This window comes from Amblyraja radiata, chromosome 7 (assembly GCF_010909765.2).
Source record: "Amblyraja radiata isolate CabotCenter1 chromosome 7, sAmbRad1.1.pri, whole genome shotgun sequence".
Lineage (NCBI taxonomy): Eukaryota > Metazoa > Chordata > Chondrichthyes > Rajiformes > Rajidae > Amblyraja > Amblyraja radiata.
The window spans coordinates 18,603,537-18,624,668 of record NC_045962.1 but is presented as its reverse complement, the minus strand read 5'-3'; the positions used below and the strand labels follow the sequence as shown (position 1 = coordinate 18,624,668).

The 21,132-nt window shown below is 42.3% G+C and overlaps 1 protein-coding gene across 1 annotated transcript in view; it reads right to left on the bottom strand.

Annotated features, from left to right (window-relative positions):
• Positions 1–6,438: 6,438 nt before the first annotated feature.
• tfpi (tissue factor pathway inhibitor) overlaps positions 6,439–21,132 on the bottom strand; it is a 64,618-nt gene continuing 49,924 nt past the window's right edge. Inside the window, exons 4-5 of the mRNA XM_033023797.1 lie at positions 17,485–17,658; positions 6,439–7,910 (exon numbers count right to left, since the gene is read on the bottom strand). Of these exons, the coding sequence (XP_032879688.1) occupies positions 7,888–7,910; positions 17,485–17,658 (197 nt within the window). The 3' untranslated portion in view covers positions 6,439–7,887. The remainder of the gene's footprint in view (positions 7,911–17,484; positions 17,659–21,132) is intronic.

The window sequence follows — 21,132 nt, the reverse complement described above, 5'->3', positions numbered from 1 at the left end:
AGTCCCTTTACAATTATGATTTCTGAATCCTCTCCCCATTTAGAAAATAGTCTATGCTTTTATGAAAGTGCATGACCGTACACTTTGCTACGCCGTATTCCATTTGCCTTTTTTTTTGCTCACCCTCCCAACCTGTCCAAGTCCTTCTGCAGATTCCCACTGAATGTTCATACAGGAAATTTATGATTGAGAAACAGATCTTTCTTTGACTGATATTAGTCCCCTTCCCAAAGCTCTGACAGTTAAATCCTTACTGAATTAGGGAAGAGAAAGCCATGTAACTGCTTTGCATATCTTTTTTCCTGAATCCCTTTCACTGAAACCTGGAAATTGACAACCAGACGATTGCCACAATTACACATTGATTTATTGCCAGCGATGACGCGAGTGGTTCTTGCTTTTTTGGTTCAATTTCAAAAGCGTTTATCTCACTCGTTGGGAAATTGACTCTGACAACCATATAACTGCGCAGAGGTGAATGTCGTACTGGCTTGGGCATGTACATTTCTTACTAATATGGTTGTATTGCACGTATAGTGTCGGCCATTCTCATATTGTTATGACATTGGCCTTTATCTGCTTGCTTTTAGAACCGTATATAATTTACCGGTATCTTTGATTACCAAGGCAACCAGCAGAGATCATGTAAAACACATCAGGCTTACTTATCCATGTTTTTAGATTACATTTCTCCCTCTCTAGGTCACAGCCTGAAATTCATACAAATTGGAACGACATGAATGTATAAATCTGAATCTAAATAATTCATTTATTCTGAATATGTGCCAAATGTTGGAGGTGATTGGATTACATTATGCAAAAGATAGAAATATTCCCATTTTTACCAAAATTTACTTAATGCGCACAACTTATTCTGCATGAATTTACTAAAATTTAAAAAAGTTATTAGAGAGTGCCCTCTGGTGTCTAATTATACACAGAGCACTAACGGCAAATGCAATGTGAACTGCATATTCAATGAATGAATTTTAAACCAGGTTCCTGTAATTTACATGCATATAAATGTTAGCAGACTTTAAAAGTTCTAGGTCACAAACTGCATTTCATTGATATTAGATGTCTTACTTCACAAATGTGCTCTGATCAAGAGTCTTTGGCCTTCTTCTTCTTCCTGCCTATGGTGTGCACAGTCTAAAGTTGTAGGACAACTTGTCCCATTTGATCTTATTTGATTGTGTACGCCAGGTTGATTGCATTCATCGAAACAGGGCGGATCACGTGAAGGTTGCAATCTCCCACCACAGTCTTTGACCTGATACATTAACTCTGTTCATCTTTCCACAGAACTGTCTGACCTGCTGAATGCTTTCATCATTTTCTGTTTTAATGTTGTTTAATATTGTCAAATACCTACAACCTTTTTCTTATCTGTCAGCTATATTTGATTAATTAATGTGTAGTCACAATGAATACATTTTAAAGCTTGATAGAGGAAAATATCATTTGGCATTGTCATAGTTCGAAACACTTTAAGAAATTCAGACACAATCAAAATGCAACATTATTCAAATACTAAAATCTTTCACTTCATCTGTTCTTTTTGGTTTAAGGAAGGATAATTCTTACTCATAGATGTTCTTCTTTTAAAATGTTCTCTTGATCTAGGGTACACAAATATGCTGGAGAAACTTTGTGTACCTTCGATTTTCCAGCATCTGCAGTTCCTTCTTAAACACTTCTCTTGATCTAGAATCTAACTTCATTTGTGGTGAGGAACCTATCTTGTTGAATCATTACTAAAGGGTGGATTTTTTTTGCCACAGAAGGCTGTGGAGGCTGTCAGTGAATGTATTTAAAGCAGAGATAGATAGATTCTTGATTAGCATGGGTGTCAGAGGTTATGGGGAGAAGGCAGGAGTATGGGATTAGGAGGGAGAGATACTGTAGATCAGCCATGATTGAATGGATGGAGTAGACTAGATGGTCTGAATGGCCTATTTCTGGTCCAATCACTTATGATCTTATGATTCAACCTGTCAGATGTAATAGATAATGTTTTCCAGTAAAACCAAGAGAATACTATTGAAGAAATATTAAATAATATCTAATGTATTATTTGTGATAACCATAAAACCATAAGACACAGGAGCAAAATTAGGCCATTCGACCTATCGTCTGCTCCGTCAATGAATTATGGTTGATCTTTTTTCCCTCTCAACCCCATTCTCCTGCGTCCTCGCCATAACCTTTGATGCCCTTACTAATCAAGAAGCTATCAATCTCTGCTTTCAAAATAAAAAGGCCTCCACAGCCATCTGTGACGATGAATTCCACAGATTCACCACCCTCTGGTTAAAGAAATCCCTCCTGATCTCCATTCTAAATGTATGTCCTTTCATTCTGAGGTTGTGCGAATTCTTGTTCCTTTAATATTTTCAAATACAGCTGACTACTTACTGCATTACTAACTTGGTTGTTTTTTAATTAGAAGGTAATATACATGTAGTTAATAGGGTAGAGCTGTGGTCATGGCACTGTTAGTGTGAGGACCAATTTAGGTGATGTTATTTCTTCTTAACTCTTGAATGAGATGAAGTACATCCTTTCTCCCAGGGTAAGTAAACTGTGGTTCAAAGAATAACATTGTTCACTGCAAGTCAATGGTTTTCACATGATTCTGCTTGTAAAAAAAATATCCAGCAAGTACAATCCTGGACTTTGAGAGACATCACTGAAGATGGAGGTGCCAATATTTACTATACTGACACCTGCCAACAAAGCAATAATGCCCAGAATAACCAAAGCTGACCAGAATAGAAAGCATTTTATCAGGATGCATCACAGCTTGGTGCAGCCAAGAAATTGTAGCGAATTGTGGACACAGCCCAGACCTTCACACAAACCAACCTCCTTTTATTGACTCCACTTAGACCTCGGCAAGACCAGCAGCAAAATCAACAATGCCACACCATGGCCACTCCCTCTTCTCTCTTCTCCCATCAGGCAAAAGTGCGAAAACGCACATCTCCAGATTCAGGTATGCCTACTTTGAAGAAGTTCTCCTCCCCAGCATCTGCAGTTCCCTTTTGAACACTTTGTCTACTCCACTGCGATATCTCCTCAAGGTATGCCTACTTTGAAGAAGTTCTCCTCCTCCTTCGCTCCATAGATGCTGCTGCACCCGCTGAGTTTCCCCAGCATTTTTGTGTACCTTCCAGATTCAGGGTTAGTTTCTTCCTAGCTGTTATCAGGCAACTGAATCATCCTACCACAACCAGAGAGCAGTGCTAATCTACTATCTACCACCAAGGGTTCCAGGGAGATGGCAACCCTGCAGGCAGTCTGTTAATATTTTCTTTCTTTTTGTTATTTTTTAGTGCGTTAAAAGTTTGTTTTAATGTTCTTCGGTTTGTTTTATGTGGGGGGAGGGGGGAAGGGGATCGGGGGAAACTTTTTTTCAGGTTATTACCTTCCCGGAGTTGTGATTGATTTTCGGATGACATTCTCCGGGCTCTGCGGCCTACCATCGATGAAGCTGGAGGCCTCCTTTGACTGTCGTGAGCCCTACCGCGGGGCGTGGACTTAACATTGGAGCTGATCCCTTGCCTGGGATCGCGACCTCCATGACCACTGCGTAACCAACACCAAGGGCTCACATCCTCGGATGAGACCGATTCGGGAGCTCCAATGTTGCGGAAGGTTCGACCAGCCCCGACGTGAGTTTCCATCGCCCGGCGCGAGGGAGCTGACATCCCCCCGATGCGGGAGTGTATCGCCTCGACGCGGAGGGCCTGAACGCCACTGGCTACAGGAGTTAAGATCATCCCGTCATCACGACCGAGGAAGAACTAAGGAAGTACTTGAACTTTATTTCGCCTTCCATCACAGTGCGGAATGTGTAGCAGTCACTGTGGTGGATGTTCATGTTAAAATGTGTTTTTGAGTGATCTGTTGCTTTTAATTGTATGGCTGACCTGGCCAATGAAATTCCTCGTATGTTGCAAACCATATTTGGTGAATAAAGTGTGATTCTGATTCTGATTGGTGACCCTCAGACTATCTTTGATTGGACTTTGCTGGTTTTACCTTGCACTAAACAGTAAATACACTGCAAATGGCTTGATTGTAATCAGGTATTGTCTTTCTGCTGACTGGTTAGCACACCACAAAAAGCTTTTCACTTTACCTCAATGCACGTGACAATAAACTAAACTGAAGTGAAATATAAAAACAGTGACAATTTCTACAAGTATTTAAAAAAGTGTTGACAATATGAGCATGGCTCTTATAGAAAGAGAGCATGGGGAGTTCATAATGAAAAGCAAGGACACAGCATATATGTGAAGCAGGTAATTTGCAAAAGTATTCACTATGGAGGAGAATTTGCACTATTTCTTAAATAGCTGTAAATCAGGAAATGGAAGGGAGGGAAAATCTCTTGAAAACGACAACATCCTGGGTACTGACATCGAGCAAATTCTTGGAGTTGCAAGCTGACAAATTGTGTCCAAATAAATTTTGTCCTAGACTATTAAGAGGTAGGTCATGGATTGGTTTTATTTTTCCAGAATTCCCCTAGATTCAGGAAAGTTCCAGATGATCAGAAAAATAGCAAATGTAACTCTTATTCAAATAGAGAGGGAGACAGAGAGCAGGAATCGACAGGTCAGTTGGCAAAGCATCTGTATTCGAAAATATGTTAGAAGCTATGTTTAGCAGGGCTATAAAATCAAATCTACGTAATCAAACAACCAGCGTGATCTTATAAAAGGATAAAAATGTTTGGCCAGTTTATTGGAGTTGTTGATAACATATGCTGTGGATAGAAGAGAACCTCTGAATGTACTAAATATAGATATCAGGAAAGCAATGGTAAGGTGCCACCGCAAAGGTTGATTCAGAAAATAAAAGTTCAAGGTATGGAAGATTAGTTGGCTACTAGGAAACACAAAAAAAACGTAATTGGGAATTTTTCTGGTTGTCAAGATGTAACCAGTGGTATGCCAGAGGGATGGATCATTGTTGCAGTTTCAACTTTTTACAATTTATATTATTGACGTAGATGACATTGGCAAAACTTTTCACTGTACTCGGTACATGTGACAATAAACTAAACTCAACTGAGATTGTGACCCAACGGTATGAATACTGACCAAACATGATAGGTAGGATAGTAAGTGTGAGAAGGATGTAGGAGACTAGATAGAAATATTGATAGGTTTAGTGGAAGGGCAATGATCTGGTAAAGAGTATAATGTGGGAAAATGTGAAATTAACAATTTTGATAGAAAATAAAATGAAAACCTATGCTATCTAAAGCTCTGGGATATTGAAAAACCTGGGTGTTCTAGTGCACAATTCATAAAAGCCTAGCATGCTGTCAATAATTAACAATATACTATTTGTTTGCTGCCAAGGGAATGAAAGAAAAACATCAGTAAAAGGATTATTGGTCAATAAATAAGGGCATTGGTAGAGAAAAAAACCCTGCAGAAGTGTGTACACTTTTTATTTAAAGAAGGATGTAAATGCATTGATCGCAATTCAGAGAAGGTGTACTGGACCTACATCTGGAAGGTACACAAAATTGCTGGAGGAACTCAGCGGGTGCAGCAGCATCTATGGAGCGAAGGAAATAGGCGACGTTTCGGGCCGAAACCCTTCTTCAGACATGAGTTCCTCCAGCAATTTTGTGTACCTTCGATATTCCAGCATCTGCAGTTCCCTTTTGAACACTACATCTGGAAGGGGCAGTTTATCTTGTGAAGAAAAGTTGGAGATAGGTACCTCTCTGGAGAGTCTGACTATATGTTGAAGTTTAGAAGAATGTGAGGTGACTTGATTGAACATATAGAACCCCGGGGGCCTTATCAACATACATGAGGAGAGAGTAAAAATACGTACCTTTAGAGTGGCGATGAGGATGCCAGAGGCTGGTGAATCTGTGGAATTCATTGCCATAAATGACTGTGGATGCCAAGTCATTGGGTATTTTTAAAGCAGAGATGTATAGATTCTTGATTAGTAAGGGTGCCAAAGGTTACTTGGAGAAAGCAGGAGAATGGGTTGATAATAGATCAGCCTTGATCGTATGGCAGAGCAGACTCGATGGGCTGAATAGCCTAATGGGCCTGGCTCACTTAGGTGTTTTTTAGGCGACTGCCGACGACTGTCATTGTCTTGTCAGATCGCGGAAAAACCGGCGTCTGTACCCCATCCTACGATTATGTCTAAGACAAGCTACAACAACCTATGACCTAGTCGAAGCTCAATTCTGATCCTATCACTTATGAATTTATGAAAGATAGACACAAGTGCTGGAGTAACACAGCGGGCTAGGTAGCATCTCTGGAGAAGAAGGATAGGCTATGTTTCACGATAACATTCTTCTTACTCTGATTGTTCAGTTATCTCACAACTTTTTCAGTAAATCAGATGAAATACCAAGAACATTTAATAAAGCTAAACACACATTGATTGGTTTTAAAATACTTTATTTCATGTAAACTATGGGATCATTGCACATATTAAGTTTGTTATTAATGCATGATAGAATGCTTTTGATCTTCAATCAATATGGCAACGACTGTCCTGATATGCACATATATTAAAAGAAAGTCAGTTCATTTCAAAATGCAAGTCTGTAGTTATCAGGCTCCACATCCTTAAACTGCATTGTCATTGATAATATGATGAGTTTTATTTTTCAAGAATTACAATCTTATAAAAGTAAAACATTAATGAGTTGGAAAGGCCAACAACCTTAAGCTCATGATGTAACAGCAGCTTGTATTTGTGTGATCATGCTTATTTATTCCAATTCTTGTTACATTGAAATAATGCAATACCAGCAACAAACAGGTCTCAATTATTTTATCACATTGTTTAAAAAGATGAAGGATCTTTGTGTTGAAACAAGAGGATGAGTACAGAGGAGAAACATGGTCTAATACTGTAGGTTACAACAGGGATCACTGTGTAGCCAAATTATTTAATCACTGCCTTCACAATTATAAGGTCACAGCATTTACAAGCAGTAATTAGACAATTATTTTTGTTTGTTCATTGGATGATGAATGCAATTTGGATTTTACATGGAAATATATAATTCAGACACATAAACATTATTGTGCCACTTTATTTCTGACAAAAAAAATGCTGATATTGTGGAACACAAAAGGATAATTTCAAGTGAATGAGGTATCCGATGGCCATTTGTCAACGTTTTTGTCCAGATATGCCACACGTGGCTTTGCATGATTTAGTTTAGTTTAGTTTAGTTTAGAAATACAGCGAGGAAACAGGCCCTTTGGCCCACCGAGTCTGCGCCGACCAGCGATCCCTATACACTAGCACTATCCTACACACTAGGGACAATTTACAATCTTTACCAAAGCCAATTAACCTACAAACCTGTACGTCCTTGGAGCGTGGGAGGAAACCGGAGCACCCGGAGAAAACCCACGTGGTCACGGGGGGAACATACAGACTTGTACAGACAAGCACCTATAGTCATGATCGAACCCGGGTCTCTGGCGCTGTAAGGCAGCAACTCTACCGCTGAGCCACCTGATATCTGATGCAAGTTGCCCAAAAATGTGTCATATCTAATTCCCTAAAGGTATTTGCAGCACTTTTGAGGAATGTCCCAAACCCAATAGTAATTGCATCTTTTTTTCACTGCCTGCATGGTTTGGGAACATGTCCCTTTTGATTGATTTAAGCTTACAAATATTGTTAACTAGTTTCAAGGTTGTGGCATTGGGTTAAATTACACTGGTTAAACAGATTAAGCAGAAATATTAAAACAAAAATATTAAAAGTGCAAACTATTGCATCTCTAATTCCAAACGATTGCAAGACTTCCTGTGACAATCTGATTCTCATCGAAGTTTGTTTGAAAGTTGTTCATATTTTCAGCCAACTTTAAGGATTGTGATGTCTAGTTCCTGAAAGTTAAAAAAAAAATAACTGTGAAATTTATTTTGACCAGCTCGAAGAAATACGCAAGGTTCTTTCTTCTTGTTTGAGGTGATCACCATTGCATTGAGAGACATAAAAACAGATATACGCAATAATATGTTCAAGAAGGAACTGCAGATGCTGGAAAATCGAAGGTACACAAAAATGCTGGAGAAACTCAGCGGGTGCAGCAGCATCTATGGAGCGAAGGAAATAGGTAACGCTTCGGGCCGAAACCCTTCTTCAGACCTGAAGAAGGGTTTCGGCCCGAAGCGTTACCTATTTCCTTCGCTCCATAGATGCTGCTGCACCCGCTGAGTTTCTCCAGCATTTTTGTGTACCATACGCAATAATATGTTCAGTAGAACTGAGCAGCAAGGTCAGAGATGCTAAATGCATTTCGTTGTCTCTGTACTGTACACTGACAATGACAATTAAAATTGAATCTGAATCTGAATCTGAATCTGAGAGAGCTATCTGCAGTCCTTACACAGGGTATTCTTCACATCCACACTTACAAATTTGTGGAAGTCAAAAACACCAAGTAATAAAAATGCCTCAAATCAAAGCAACAATGAAGGAGCAACACATGCAACTTACTTAACTGTGATAAAGCATTTGCATTTACAAATAAATTCTGCCTTTAAAACAAGTCAGCATGTATTATTCCAATGTGGTCCATACCCTGGGAATGGGAAGAACCATTTTGGGAAATACAAGTTTATTCCATATACTATTTTTAAAATGTTATTCACTAAATTACTTGCAGATGGACTCAGTGGGCTGTTTTGTGCATAATGTACTGATCGGGGTGATTGCGCTTGTGTACAAGGATTTTGCTCCACGCAAAACATGTATTTTACTGTACCTGGTACATGTGACTGTAAATAAACCATTGAAACCACTGAAATTATTTTTACATTTATCATCAACTATTTAATTCCATTGCTGAGTCGGTGATAGAGTAAGGGAATCACAGTGTTGTATGTGTGTGAGAGAGGGATGGGCTAGAGTGAGGAATATGGCACAATAGATGTGGGTACATTAACCACACAATAATTATACATTAAATATTATAAGACAGTTACATTTGTTTCTGTTTAATTATGTTGAAGCAAGATGTTTAGGTAACAATCTAATATATTTCTGATAACCGATCATCCCAACACCACACCTGCTCTCACTCTCCACACCCATGCCCGTATATTCTTTCTGCCTAGTCTGCCAATAACCTTACTAAACTTAGAGTGTGCACAAGGTAAATAATTTCAAGTGAAATCTTCCTCCTTGCTATGGTACTCCTATCTTGTAACGTTTCCGTATGCCTTGAAGAAAATTCATTAAGAGCAAAAGCTGTCTCCACACTGGACCATTAGATTGCATACAAACTCAATGGGCGTCTAAACCAACTTGCAAAACAGACTGAGAACCATGTGCTGGAGTAACTCTGTGGGTCACCAGAAGCATTTCTGGGGAACATGGACAGGTGACGTTTCATGTTTGGGACCATTCTTCAGGCTGATGGGGGGGCGGGGGATAAAGCTGGGATAGAGGAGAGGCAGGACAAAACGTGGCAACTAATAGGTGGGCACGGGAGAGGGAGGATGTTGATAGGCAGATGGTTGGAACTGAGACCAGATATTAATACAGAAGATGCAAGTCAAAAGAATTGAAGAGTTGCATATTGTGAAGCCAGAAGAAGGAATGTGGGTGATGGGGGTGGGGAGAGGGGGGGGGGGGTTTGGACTCAAATAGGTGCAAGTCCAGGTGCAGCACAGGGGAGGGTGGGGAAGAAAGAGGTGAGGATGAGGGCGACAAATGGAAGGGGGAGGAAGAATTATTACCTAATATCAGATAATTCAATGTTCATACTGTTGTGTTGTGATTTGCCTAGGAGGAATATGACATGCTGCTCCTCCATTTTGCCAGTGGGCTCACTGTGGCAGAAAGGCCAGTGAAGGAATAGGAAGGGGAGTTAAAATGGTGAGCAACTGGGAGATCCTGTAGGCCTTGGTGGACTGTGCAAAGTCAAAGTCAATTTTATTCGTCACATACACCCGAAGGTGCAGTGAAATGAATTTGCAGGTTTGAAGATTGGCTCTCTGCTGTTTGCAATGGATCCATTGCACAAATCAGAATTATATAAAGATTATAGCATGAAAAGGGGTCCATTAAGTTTAACTAGCCCGTACCAGCGTTGTACCAGAGGAATCTAGCTAGTCCCAATCACCTAGCCTGTCCCAATAGACCTGCAAAATTTCCCTTTCAAAGACTTATCCACCTAGTACCTGGCACACACTGGGGCTGCAGTGGTGGAAGGTGCCAACATTCAGCATCTTTCAAGGGTTGTTAATCAAGTGGGTCATTGCACCCAATATGTTGTTGAGCTTCTTATAGAGCTGCTCTTATCCAAGTAACGGTAGAGTATTTCATCCTTTCCTGAATTTGTGGATCATGTAAAAGCGTTGGGATGTAGTGACAGATTCATTTACTGTGGGATACTTAGCCTCCAGGTGATGAATCTGTGGAATTCATCACCACAGAAGGCTGTAGAGGCCATGTTAATGGACATTTTTAAGGCAGAGATTGATAGATTTTTGTTTAGAACAGGTGTCAGGGGTTATGGGGAGAAGGCAGAATAGGGTCAGAAGGGAGAGATAGATCAACCATGATTGAATGGTGGAGTAAACTTGATGGGCTGAATGGCCTAATTTGGCTCCTATCACTTATGAACATATGAACTGACATATGTTTTTTAGCTACAATAATGTTACATCTGGCTCCTGATCAACAATGACTCCCACTGGGAGATTCAATTATGGCAAAGTCACTGAATATCACAGTGAAGTGGTGTCATTTCCTCTTGCTGGAGAAGGTTGCTGCCTTGCTCTTGGCTGACGTCAATAACATTTGCCACATCAATGCATTATCTATGTCTTGTAACAAGAGGGCATGTACTGCTTCATTCCCTGTACTGCAGCAGTTCAGTTTCCGCCCACAGTCCAAAGGTTAATTGGCTTCTGTAAAATTGTGCCTAGAGTGTAGGATAGACATAGTGCATGGGGTGATTGTTGATCATCGCAGGTTTGGTGGGCTGAAGGGCCTGTTTCCATGCTGTATCTCTAAACTAAAGCTTAACAATGAGCTTCCCACTGTGTGCACTATGTACTTAGAGATTGCACTGTAATTGAAGCTAACTTCGAAGAAAGCACACAAACTCCTCTACTTCCTCATAAGGCAGCATGTCCCCGACAACTTCAACAGATGTGCATCAGGATGCATCACTCTCTGGTATGGGAACAGTTCCATCCAAAATAGCAAGAAATTGCAAACATTTATGGACATAGCCCATCACACAATCCAACCCCCCTTCCATTGACCATCTACACTTCACGCGGCCTCGGCAAGGCCACCAGCATAATCAAGGATGTGTTTCACTCCCTCTTCTCTCCTCTCCCATCAGGTAAGAGGTACAGAAGTACAGAAAACGCACACCTCCAGATTCAGGGACAGTTCCTTCCTAGCTGTAATCAGGCAACTGAATGGTCCTTTCATCAGCTAGAAAGCGGTTCTGACCTTCCATCTACCTCAGTGGAAACATTTAAACTAGGTTTATTCAGACTTTATCCGACCAGCGTTATATCTTGCACTAAATCCTGAACCCTTTATCCTTTATCTGTGTGCTGTCTGTGGTTGACTTTATTGTATTCATATATAGGTTTTTAGTGTGGTTAGCCTGCAACCAAAAGCTTTTCACTGTACCTTGGCATGCGTGAGAATAATAAACACAACTAAATTAAATTAATTTGTGTTAAAACGATGAGGGAGTGGGCTCAGAAAGCGGTCATTAAAGCGATGAAGGGCATGTGAGGTATCTTGGAGAAGGGTCTCGACCCAAAACGTCACCCATTCCTTCTCTGCAGAGATGCTGCCTGTTCCCGCTGAGTTACTCCAGCATTTTGTGTCTATCTTCATCTTAAATTAAATGAATGGTCTGGTTACCAAGTGTGACTGATTTATTGTATTGTGATTGTTGTATATTTCTTTATTTGTTGTGTTATTGCATTAAAGATGCTGTAAAGCTGCCGTAAGCCAGATTTTCATTGTTCCATTCCGAGCAAATATGATTATTTTATATCAAAGTCTCGTGATGAGACTACGTGAAGAACCCGTCAGCCCGCATGCGCGTCAATACATCGACGCATGGCGCGGGATTCGGAGCAATTCGAAACTGCTCCGGCAGGTAAGGCATTTGTGTTTCAGGAACGGGCTGCTGCTCCGAAAAGTAGGTGCAGTGGGCTCGGGTAACCTGACGGGCGTGGCCCATGCAGCTACCAACGTTGAGGCGTCGATAAGGAGCAGGCGGCCGGACTGGAGAAGCTGACGTGTGCGGCCCGTACAGCCACTGCCGTGGAGGCTCCGAAAGGGAGCAGGCGCCTGATTGTGGAGAAGCTGACGGGCGCCAGCCCGCACAGACACCTCCGTTGAGACTCCAAAACGGAGCAGGCGGCTGTTTGCGGAGAAGCTGACGGGCGCGGCCCGTACAGACACCTTCATGTGGGGCTCCGAAAGGGAGCCCGCCAGATGCCTGTGGAAGCAACACCTGGCTCAGGGTTGCGTTATTATTCCCCCCGCTCAGAGACTCCATTGAGGCTCCGGAAGGGAGCAAGCCCGGACTTGGAGTCACAAGCAGGTGCGACCTGTCCAGTGAGCTCCGCTAAAACTCTGAAGGAGCAGAAGGCGCCGCAGCAGTAGCCTGTTGATCCAGGCTTGGAGTACTGGCAGGTGCGATCCTGTTCAGTGAGCTTCGCTAATGTTCCGAAGGAGTAGAAGGCGACATAGGAGGGGCCTGTAGAACCAGGCTTGGAGTACTGGCAGCGTGACCTGCACAGTAAGCCCCAGCAAGGCCTCAAAGAGGCTGTAGGCCAAAGGAGCTGTCTGTCCCATTGGGCTCAGAAATGCTGGCAGGCGTGCCTTGCACAGCAATGTCGCTTTTAAGCTCCGGAAGGGAGCTGTTTGGCAAGCGTGGGGCTGAAAATGTGGTCAGACATGGTCTGCAATGGAACTTCGCTGAAGCTCCAACAAGGAGGTCGACCTGGGCTCAGAGACGCTGGCAGGTAAGGTCTCTTTACTAACCTCCGTAAAAACTCCGAAATGGAGCAGTCTGGTTTGGATTTACTGGCAGCATAGACTGTCTAGTATCTTTCATGGTCTCTGGAGAAGAGCAGGTTGAGTCAAAAAGCCTTATACCCCAGAAAGTTCTGGGTTTTCTCAGGGAAGGATTCGGCTTTTGCAAGGTCAGTAGAGGAAATTCTGCTGTCTGATTTACAGTAGACACCTTAGCACTTTTATGTAATTTGCAGTCTAAACCCAATTGTGTTAGGATGGTATAGGCTGGAGGTCTATCCAATTTATGTTAATTTAGTGGAAGAGAATTTCAAGGCTGCGGTGGGTGTGGTAAATACACCCTTTGGGGGTAAGGTTCCCATTTACATGCATACATATCATCTCTACCAAGTGAGTGGCAGATACCGCTTCACTGAGGAGCACCAGGCCTGCACAATTAACCAAGCCAGAGGGCTTTTACTCGCAGGTTTCAGCGATCACCATGGATGCAGCGCTCTGCTCATACTCAGTATTGTTCCCAGCGGGTCATGATGTCTGTGCAAGGAGATAGAGCAAAGTCTAGGATCAGTTGACTATTAGTCTTCTGTCTGAGGCCATTTTTTGGTGGTGTCTGTCTCAGGAATTGCTGGATCTTCATGGCGGGGGGTGATAATCACCTTTTGTCGATTATTTTATTAGCAAGTGCTTTCTCAGAAACTGCCTTGATCACATTTACAGTTACCGTCTGTCTCATCATGGACAGCAAAGCAACAATGAGGTGGAGGTTGTTGAGTATGTGAATATTATTACATCAGTCGCATGAGATGTGCTCTCTATATTCAAATCGGAGATAGGTAAGACGGTTCGACAAACAGGTGGGGACAGATAACCTCCAAATTTTCCACTTTACAAATCATAAACGGTTGTAAGATTCAGTTTTCTGGTTGAATAATCCCTCCGTGGCAAGAGGAGCCAAGATTTCCATACTTATGGTTCAAAGAGGAAACTATGGCTATCCAAGTGGAAACAGAGACTTCTCACAATGGAAGAGCAGTCTGCCCAAGAACTAGAGGAGTATATTTCTAATATTTTCTCAAGGTTGAAGAAAAATGGAGGATGCCAAATCAGGCTTGGGTTTGGCTGGTCTGATCATGTGGTTGGTATAGATGGATAATTGTCATTCAGCAATTTAGCTGATTACAGAGGATTTAGGGCCTCAATCGATCGTGAAGATGCATACTTTTCCATATCAATACATGAGAGGCACAGATATATCTGGTCTTTTAAGGCAAGGCCAGTGTTGGAAATTTTAGGTTCTACCTAAGGGCTTGACTTCAGTCTTAGGCTATTTACAAAGATTCTAAAGTTAATGCTGCCCTACTCAGATCTAAAGGGCATTTTGACACGGAGGTTATAGACGACATGAATTATGGTAGTGCCATTTTGGCCTACTCACCCAGGGCTTCCATTGTAGATAAGTCTGCTGAAATAATCTCCTATATTTGCTCGAAGACACGAGTGGTGGCTAGTTCAGCCTATTTCTCGTGCATCTAATACTGCATGGTTGTATGGAAAGTTTGTGAAGAGATACATGTGAGCTACTTTAAACAGAAGTGGCAGAGGTTTGTGGTTTGGGTTTAAGAGAAGCGATTATGTTATAGACGTATCTACAATTGACACTGCTCTTGCTGCTTTGTCATTGTGTCTAGTACTATAAGTGGGACAACATATGATTGGTTATTCACCCACTGTTAACGAAGGTTATGAAAGTGTCTTTTATATGAACACTCTAAAGCCTAGATTCAAAGTAGTGTGGAATGTGTAATCAGTATAAATTATTATGCAGATATTCATCCACTATATTCTAAATGTTGAAGCAGTATATTTTAAGTTAATTATGCTCATGACAACTGATTTCAGCACAATCTCCGTCTGGATCTCTGGGTCATATCTGACATAAGGGTGGCTTTTTATGGGAATAAACTCATATAGGAAACGGGCACGGTTGGGTACAAGTTGGAGTTGACAGCATACCCACCAGATCGGAGATTGGGGGTGTTTATTATGTAAAAAGGTACACTGAGCTTACTAGTACCTATGAGATGAAGGGTAGTTTCTTCATAGTTATTTAATAGTTTTACAAGAGATTGTTGCTGCAGACTATTTCAAGATGGATAGAGTGTAAGCAGCTAAAAGCGGGAGTGAATTCAAATAATTTCAAGTCTTACTCTACCAGGGGGGGGGGGGGGCTGGCTCCTTAGCAGCCAATAGAATGGATATTTCCCTTTGATCATCTTGCAACAGCAGGAGGCTCAGATAAGCGGACTTCCAGAAGTTATAAAATTTCGTTGAACATGTCTGGATGATTGCAGATAGAGTTCTGAATAGTGTTGCATGAGCTATTGTCTAACCAAAGGCACTTGGGACTATGGTCCAATTATGGGCGATGTACATGTATGTAAAGTTAGCATCATGTTGTTAATGGCCCATGTCTTTTCTACCATTTATGGTTTATCTGTTTAGTGTTTTTCACATACAGATTGGTTTACTGCATGAAACCACAGAAAACTTCACGTTGTCTCATCACGAGACTTCGATATAAAATAGAAAGATTAAATGAGTACTTACCGTTTGAAGTTTGATCTTTATATTATGAGAAGTTGGATTGAGAGACTACTTACCCTCCACTCCCAACCCTGAATCTCATAAAGATCATTCGGTAAAAGCGTTATTAATCTTTCTATAGTTTAAGTTCATGCAATTGGTCTGTGGTTTCATACAGTTGCTTTGAAGATTGATGCGCATGCGGGCTGGTGGGTTCTTCACGTAGTCTCTCACTCTAACTTCTCATAAAATAAAGATCAAACTTCAAACGGTAAGTTCTCGTTTAATCTTTCTATTAAACACTCTTGACCCAAATAAATGGAGTAACTCAGCAGGACAGGCAGCATTTCTGGAGAGAAGGAATGGGTGACGTTTCAGGTCGAAACCCTTCTTCAGAAATGTCACCCATTCCTTCTCTCCAGATTTGCTGCCTGTCCTGCTGAGTGCTCCAGTTTTTTGTGTTTATCTTAGGTGTAAACCAGCATGTGCAGTTTCTTCCTAGCTCTTGACTCTTGAATGACTAGGTCATTGCAACCTAATTTGGCGTCAGAATAAAAGATTTGCAAGATCAGTCTTTAATCTGCCAAACATGTCCACCATTCATGACTGGCTGGCACCCTGCCATCCTGACCAATCTGCTGAAAGTGCACTTCACATTAAAATATAGCATTTGTGATTCTTACAAGATCTTGTAAGTGGATCGACCCTGCTGGCAACAAGCAAAAGGCACATACACAATACGGCAGCCAAAAGCTTTAGTGATTTTCCCATCTACCAGCAGAGGGAGCTGTTGGCTTGCGTAAAAATGCAGCTCACTAGGTAAACCGTTACTACCTGAAACAAAACACACTTACTCCCTACTTTGCATTTAGGGAGATGCAGCCAAATTCCCTGGTGTTGTCCTGTTTAGATTTATTTTTATCAGGACAGTATTTGTAGTTGACCATTCGCGCTCACTGCTAGTCATAGAGTCATAGTGTAAAAACAGGCCCTTCAGCCATCTTGCCCACACCAGCTAACATGTCCCAGCTACACTAGTCCCACCTCCCCGCGTTTGGTCCATATCCCTCCAAACTTGTTCTATCCATGTACATGTCTAATTGCTTCTTAACCGTTGGGATAGTCCCAGCCTCAATTACCTCCTCTAACAACTTGTTCCATACAGCCACCACCCTTTGTGTGAAAAAGTTACCCCGCAGATTCCTATTAAATCTTTTCCTCTTCACCTTGAACCTATGTCCTTTGGTCCACGATTCACCTACTCTGGGCAAGTGACTGTACATCTACCCGATCTATTCCTCTCATGATTTTATAAATAAATCCAAATGGATCTGCAGTAATCCTCCCGTAGGAACGAATATAAACTGTTTGACAGACAGCACCAAACCACTGACAGCCACTTTAAGATGTAAGTGTAGGAAGGAACTGCAGATGCTGGTTTAAACCAAATATAGACACAGAAAGTGGAGTAACTCAGCTGGTTAAGCAGCATCACTGGAGAAAAGGAATTGGTGATAGAATCCTAAAGATATGTGTGTTTGTATGTACATATGCAGAAATCCGAGGCACATTGGCAACTTTGCAGGGCTGACATTAGCAGTTTCTATATATTTCCCACAAAGTTCAAGTCAATATGAACATTCATTACAACTGCTTAGAATAATTGGGCTGCCCATTAAACACATGCTTGGTCTATTACTGTCAGTTTTTATCACATCATTATTATTACTTTTAAGAAGTTTGTGTTCATTGCATTCAACGTAGCTCATCATCTTCTATTTCAGATCCTTTATCCACACTAGCTTCAACAACAACATTAAGTCAGACAAGAACAGACATTACAGTTTCTACCTTTCCTGCAGGTCCGTTTGCACTGCTTTTTGTTTTTAAAATTGTTCTGATTTCCACCACACCCACTGTAGGTAAAGGTCTCACAGAGGAGACTGGAATTGTTGTAGAAGTGTCTAGTTATGCGTTTGTAGCAGTTGCCTTTATCTGCCGGGGCCATGCAGATATTCTGGTAAACTGAATTCAAAGGCAAAGATACAGAAAAAATTAAGCATGATGTATTTGAAAACCAGAAGTTGGCACTGAAATGATCTTCCATTCCAAAATTAATTGCACTCGGTAAGATTCTACAGGCTCCATTGATTATCCTGGCATGAGTTAAATAAACCAGTTTTAACAGCATACACATATGAAGAAATGCCAAGAAGGATCCGATAACTTTGGGCAGCATTCCTGCATTTCTTCCATCACCAGGTCTCATCTTAATTAAAATACTTTTTTGATCTATGTTAAACAATGCTGAAATTTATCATTTTGTTCAAGTGAATGTTTAATCTCGTCTTTTGCAAACAGAACCAGATGCCAGCTTAAAAGTGGTGGGAATTATGTTTGGATGTTAATGACACAAAGAGAGGAGCAAATCATCCCGACATCAGCAACATATCTCGATTCCCACACAAAACTAATGGGAATCGGTAAATGTCCCAGCTATTCTGTCCAAATACTCTCTTGTTATAGCGACACGGTGATGCACCTGATAGAGCTGCTTCCTCACATTACCAGTGACCCTGGTTCCATCCTGACCTCAGGAACTGTCAGTGCTGAGCCTGCACATTCTCCCTGGAGAGCAGGAGGATGAGGGGTGATCTTATAAAGGTGTATAAAATCACGAGAGGAATAGATCGGGTAGATGCCCCGAGTCTCTTGCCCAGCGTAGGTGAATTGAGGACCAGAAGACATAGGTTTAAGGTGAAAGGGAAAAGATTTAACAGCAATCTGAGTGGCAACCTTTTCACACAAATGGTGGTGGAAGTATGGAACAAATTGCCAGAGGAGGTAGTTTAGGCTGGGACAATCCCAACGTTTAAGAAAAGTTGGACAGGTACATGGATAGGACAGGTCTGGAGGGATATGGACCAAGGGCAGGAAGGTGACACTGGTATAGCTGGGACATGTTGGCCGGTGTGGGCAAGTTGGGCCGAGGGACCTGTTCCCACACTGTATCACTCTATGATTCTCAGTAGAACTGAGATGCAAGTATTAAACTGCTAGCATGGAACTGCAGATGCTGGAAAATCGAAGGTAGACAACAGTGTTGGAGAAACACAGTAGGTGCAGCTGCATCTATGGAGCGAAGGAAATAGGCAACGTTTCAGGCCAAACCCTTCGGGAAGGGTTTCAGCCCAAAACATTGCCTATTTCCTTCGCTCCATAGATGCTGCTGCACATGCTGAGTTTCTCCAGCACTTTTGTTTACCTTCGATTTTCCAGCATCTGCAGTTCCTTCTTAAATACTTTGTCTACTCCACTGCAAAATCTCCTCAAGGTATGTGTAGGGGTTTTGTTTTTCCCTTTACTCCACAAAAGGATTCCCCTAGGTTCTAGACCTCGGAATTATGGTGGGATATGATAAAAGGTTGAATTGACCAGAGTGTGCCGATGAGAGAAAACAGAAACCAAGATGGACTCAAAGCAAGTCTAAAATTTACAGGCTTTATTAAACAATGAGAAATCGAATCTCACCAACACTACACAATGCGTGGCTAAACTTATGCTTTAAACTAAAACTATGGACGAAAACTATCGGGCACGTCGTAAAACTTACTTTAACACAAGTTACTTGCAAGCATACTCCCCCTTGACCTTTCTCCCCTCAACCTCCTATTTCGGGAAATTCACCAGGTCACCAGGATACTCACAGCGAAGTCGATGCAGGCCCACGAGCTGTCCAGCAGAGCAGGAAGAGCAGGAAGAGAGAGAGAGTTCTGGCTTGACTTCGGCTTTTATACCTGAGCTTCCTTTGAAACCCCCAGGTGGTCCTCTGGATAGAAGGGGTTCTTTTGATGTTTCCCAGTTTCGATCTGGCATGAACAATAGGCTTCCGATGATAAGGGGTTTGCTGATGTCATGATCCCTCAGCCTGATCGTTATCATCCCCGATGGTGATTGTGCTTGTGCTGGCCTGTTTACCACCGTCTGCTGAAGCTTGGTTCCTCCCTTTGTGTATCCAAGAGAATCTCGTTATCTCCGTCTCAGCCTTCCCTGTTCACACCGTTGTGTGATGTCCAAGTCCACAGGCCAGACGGGTTTGATTCTTGATGTGTATTGGAGGGGGTTTTTTTTCCGTTGCAGCCAGCAAATTTGTCTTTTAAGATATCCATGTGCTTATTCAATTTCTTCCATAATTTTGGAGGATTTGCCCAAATAACTTACATGCCCCTACGACACGTCCAGGCTCGCACGGACCGTGTCGATTGACAAAGTTAGTGGGCAATCCTCCAGCCTCAAGAGCTGTAAACACTCCTGGTGAGAAGGTGAAATTATGTACCCCGAAAGCCCCCTTAATCGCTAAACTAGGCCCTCGAAGCACATTAACTTACACTATACACCTTTTACTTTACATCAATCCCACAAACCATACAGTACCCTCACGACCATTCCCTGAAAATGCAGGGATTACAACTTATGTACAAAAACTATTGCACTAGAGTACAGACATTTTACAGTGATGGGGTGTCGTTATGGTGACGTCGGGCGGCTCGATTTACCAGCTGTTGTAATTTGGCCATCCTCCTCCGCCTTTTAAATTTGCAATTAATGCATAGCAAATACACCACAATTATCATCTGGCAGATGATCAGAACATGGGACACGATGCGGACCCATGCTGGTACTATGATCCAGGACTCCAGGTCCCACCAACTTGGAGACTTGATCTCTTCGATCTCCCTGGCGATATCCAGAGTCTTTTGTTCCAGGGAGAAGAAGTGTTTGTGCGACAACTCGACCGCCACCAGCAACTCTTTTAATTTTTCATTCACTGGGGGAATATCATACCCAAAATGGGCAACATAGTCAAATAAGTCAGTTACATTTTCTCGTACCGAGAGGTGAACCGAAGAAGGTTCCGGGATGGGTAATATTCGCTGCTGTGCCACATGGACTTCTGCCCTGGGTTTAAAGCAGAAGCTGCTGTGCGGTATCGGGCACCACAGCTGTGATCCGTGCTGATACCGCTGGGCACTTGTGGTGACACAGTACGTCCCACTGCCTATATACGCCACCTGTGGAGGGACATGGTCTGCCGCCATCGCCTCCATGGTGCAGTTTATAGGCTGTGCCCCAACAGTCCTGAACCCACACTGAGGCCTAGCCTCAGCGCCCATGTGCTGGGGACACAGGATTACCTGTGCTCCCCGGCTCCGACAACCCAAAAGGTCAATGCCTGTCACAGCTTGCTCCCTCACTATGACATAGGGCGGGACCTTCCCGTAGCGAATATGCACCCCCCCACGAACAACTCCCACGTTCTCCACTCGGTACAGAGGAGCTGGTCGTGCCGAGGTTCCCATTACCGGGATTCGTACGACCACTCCCATTATGGTGTGATTGGATTTTCCGCAATCCACCGGTACCGGGTAGGCCTCGGAGGCCACACGAAGCTGACAAGGACTCAAAGTGCTGTTATAAGGGTGTAGCGCTGCTAGGTGC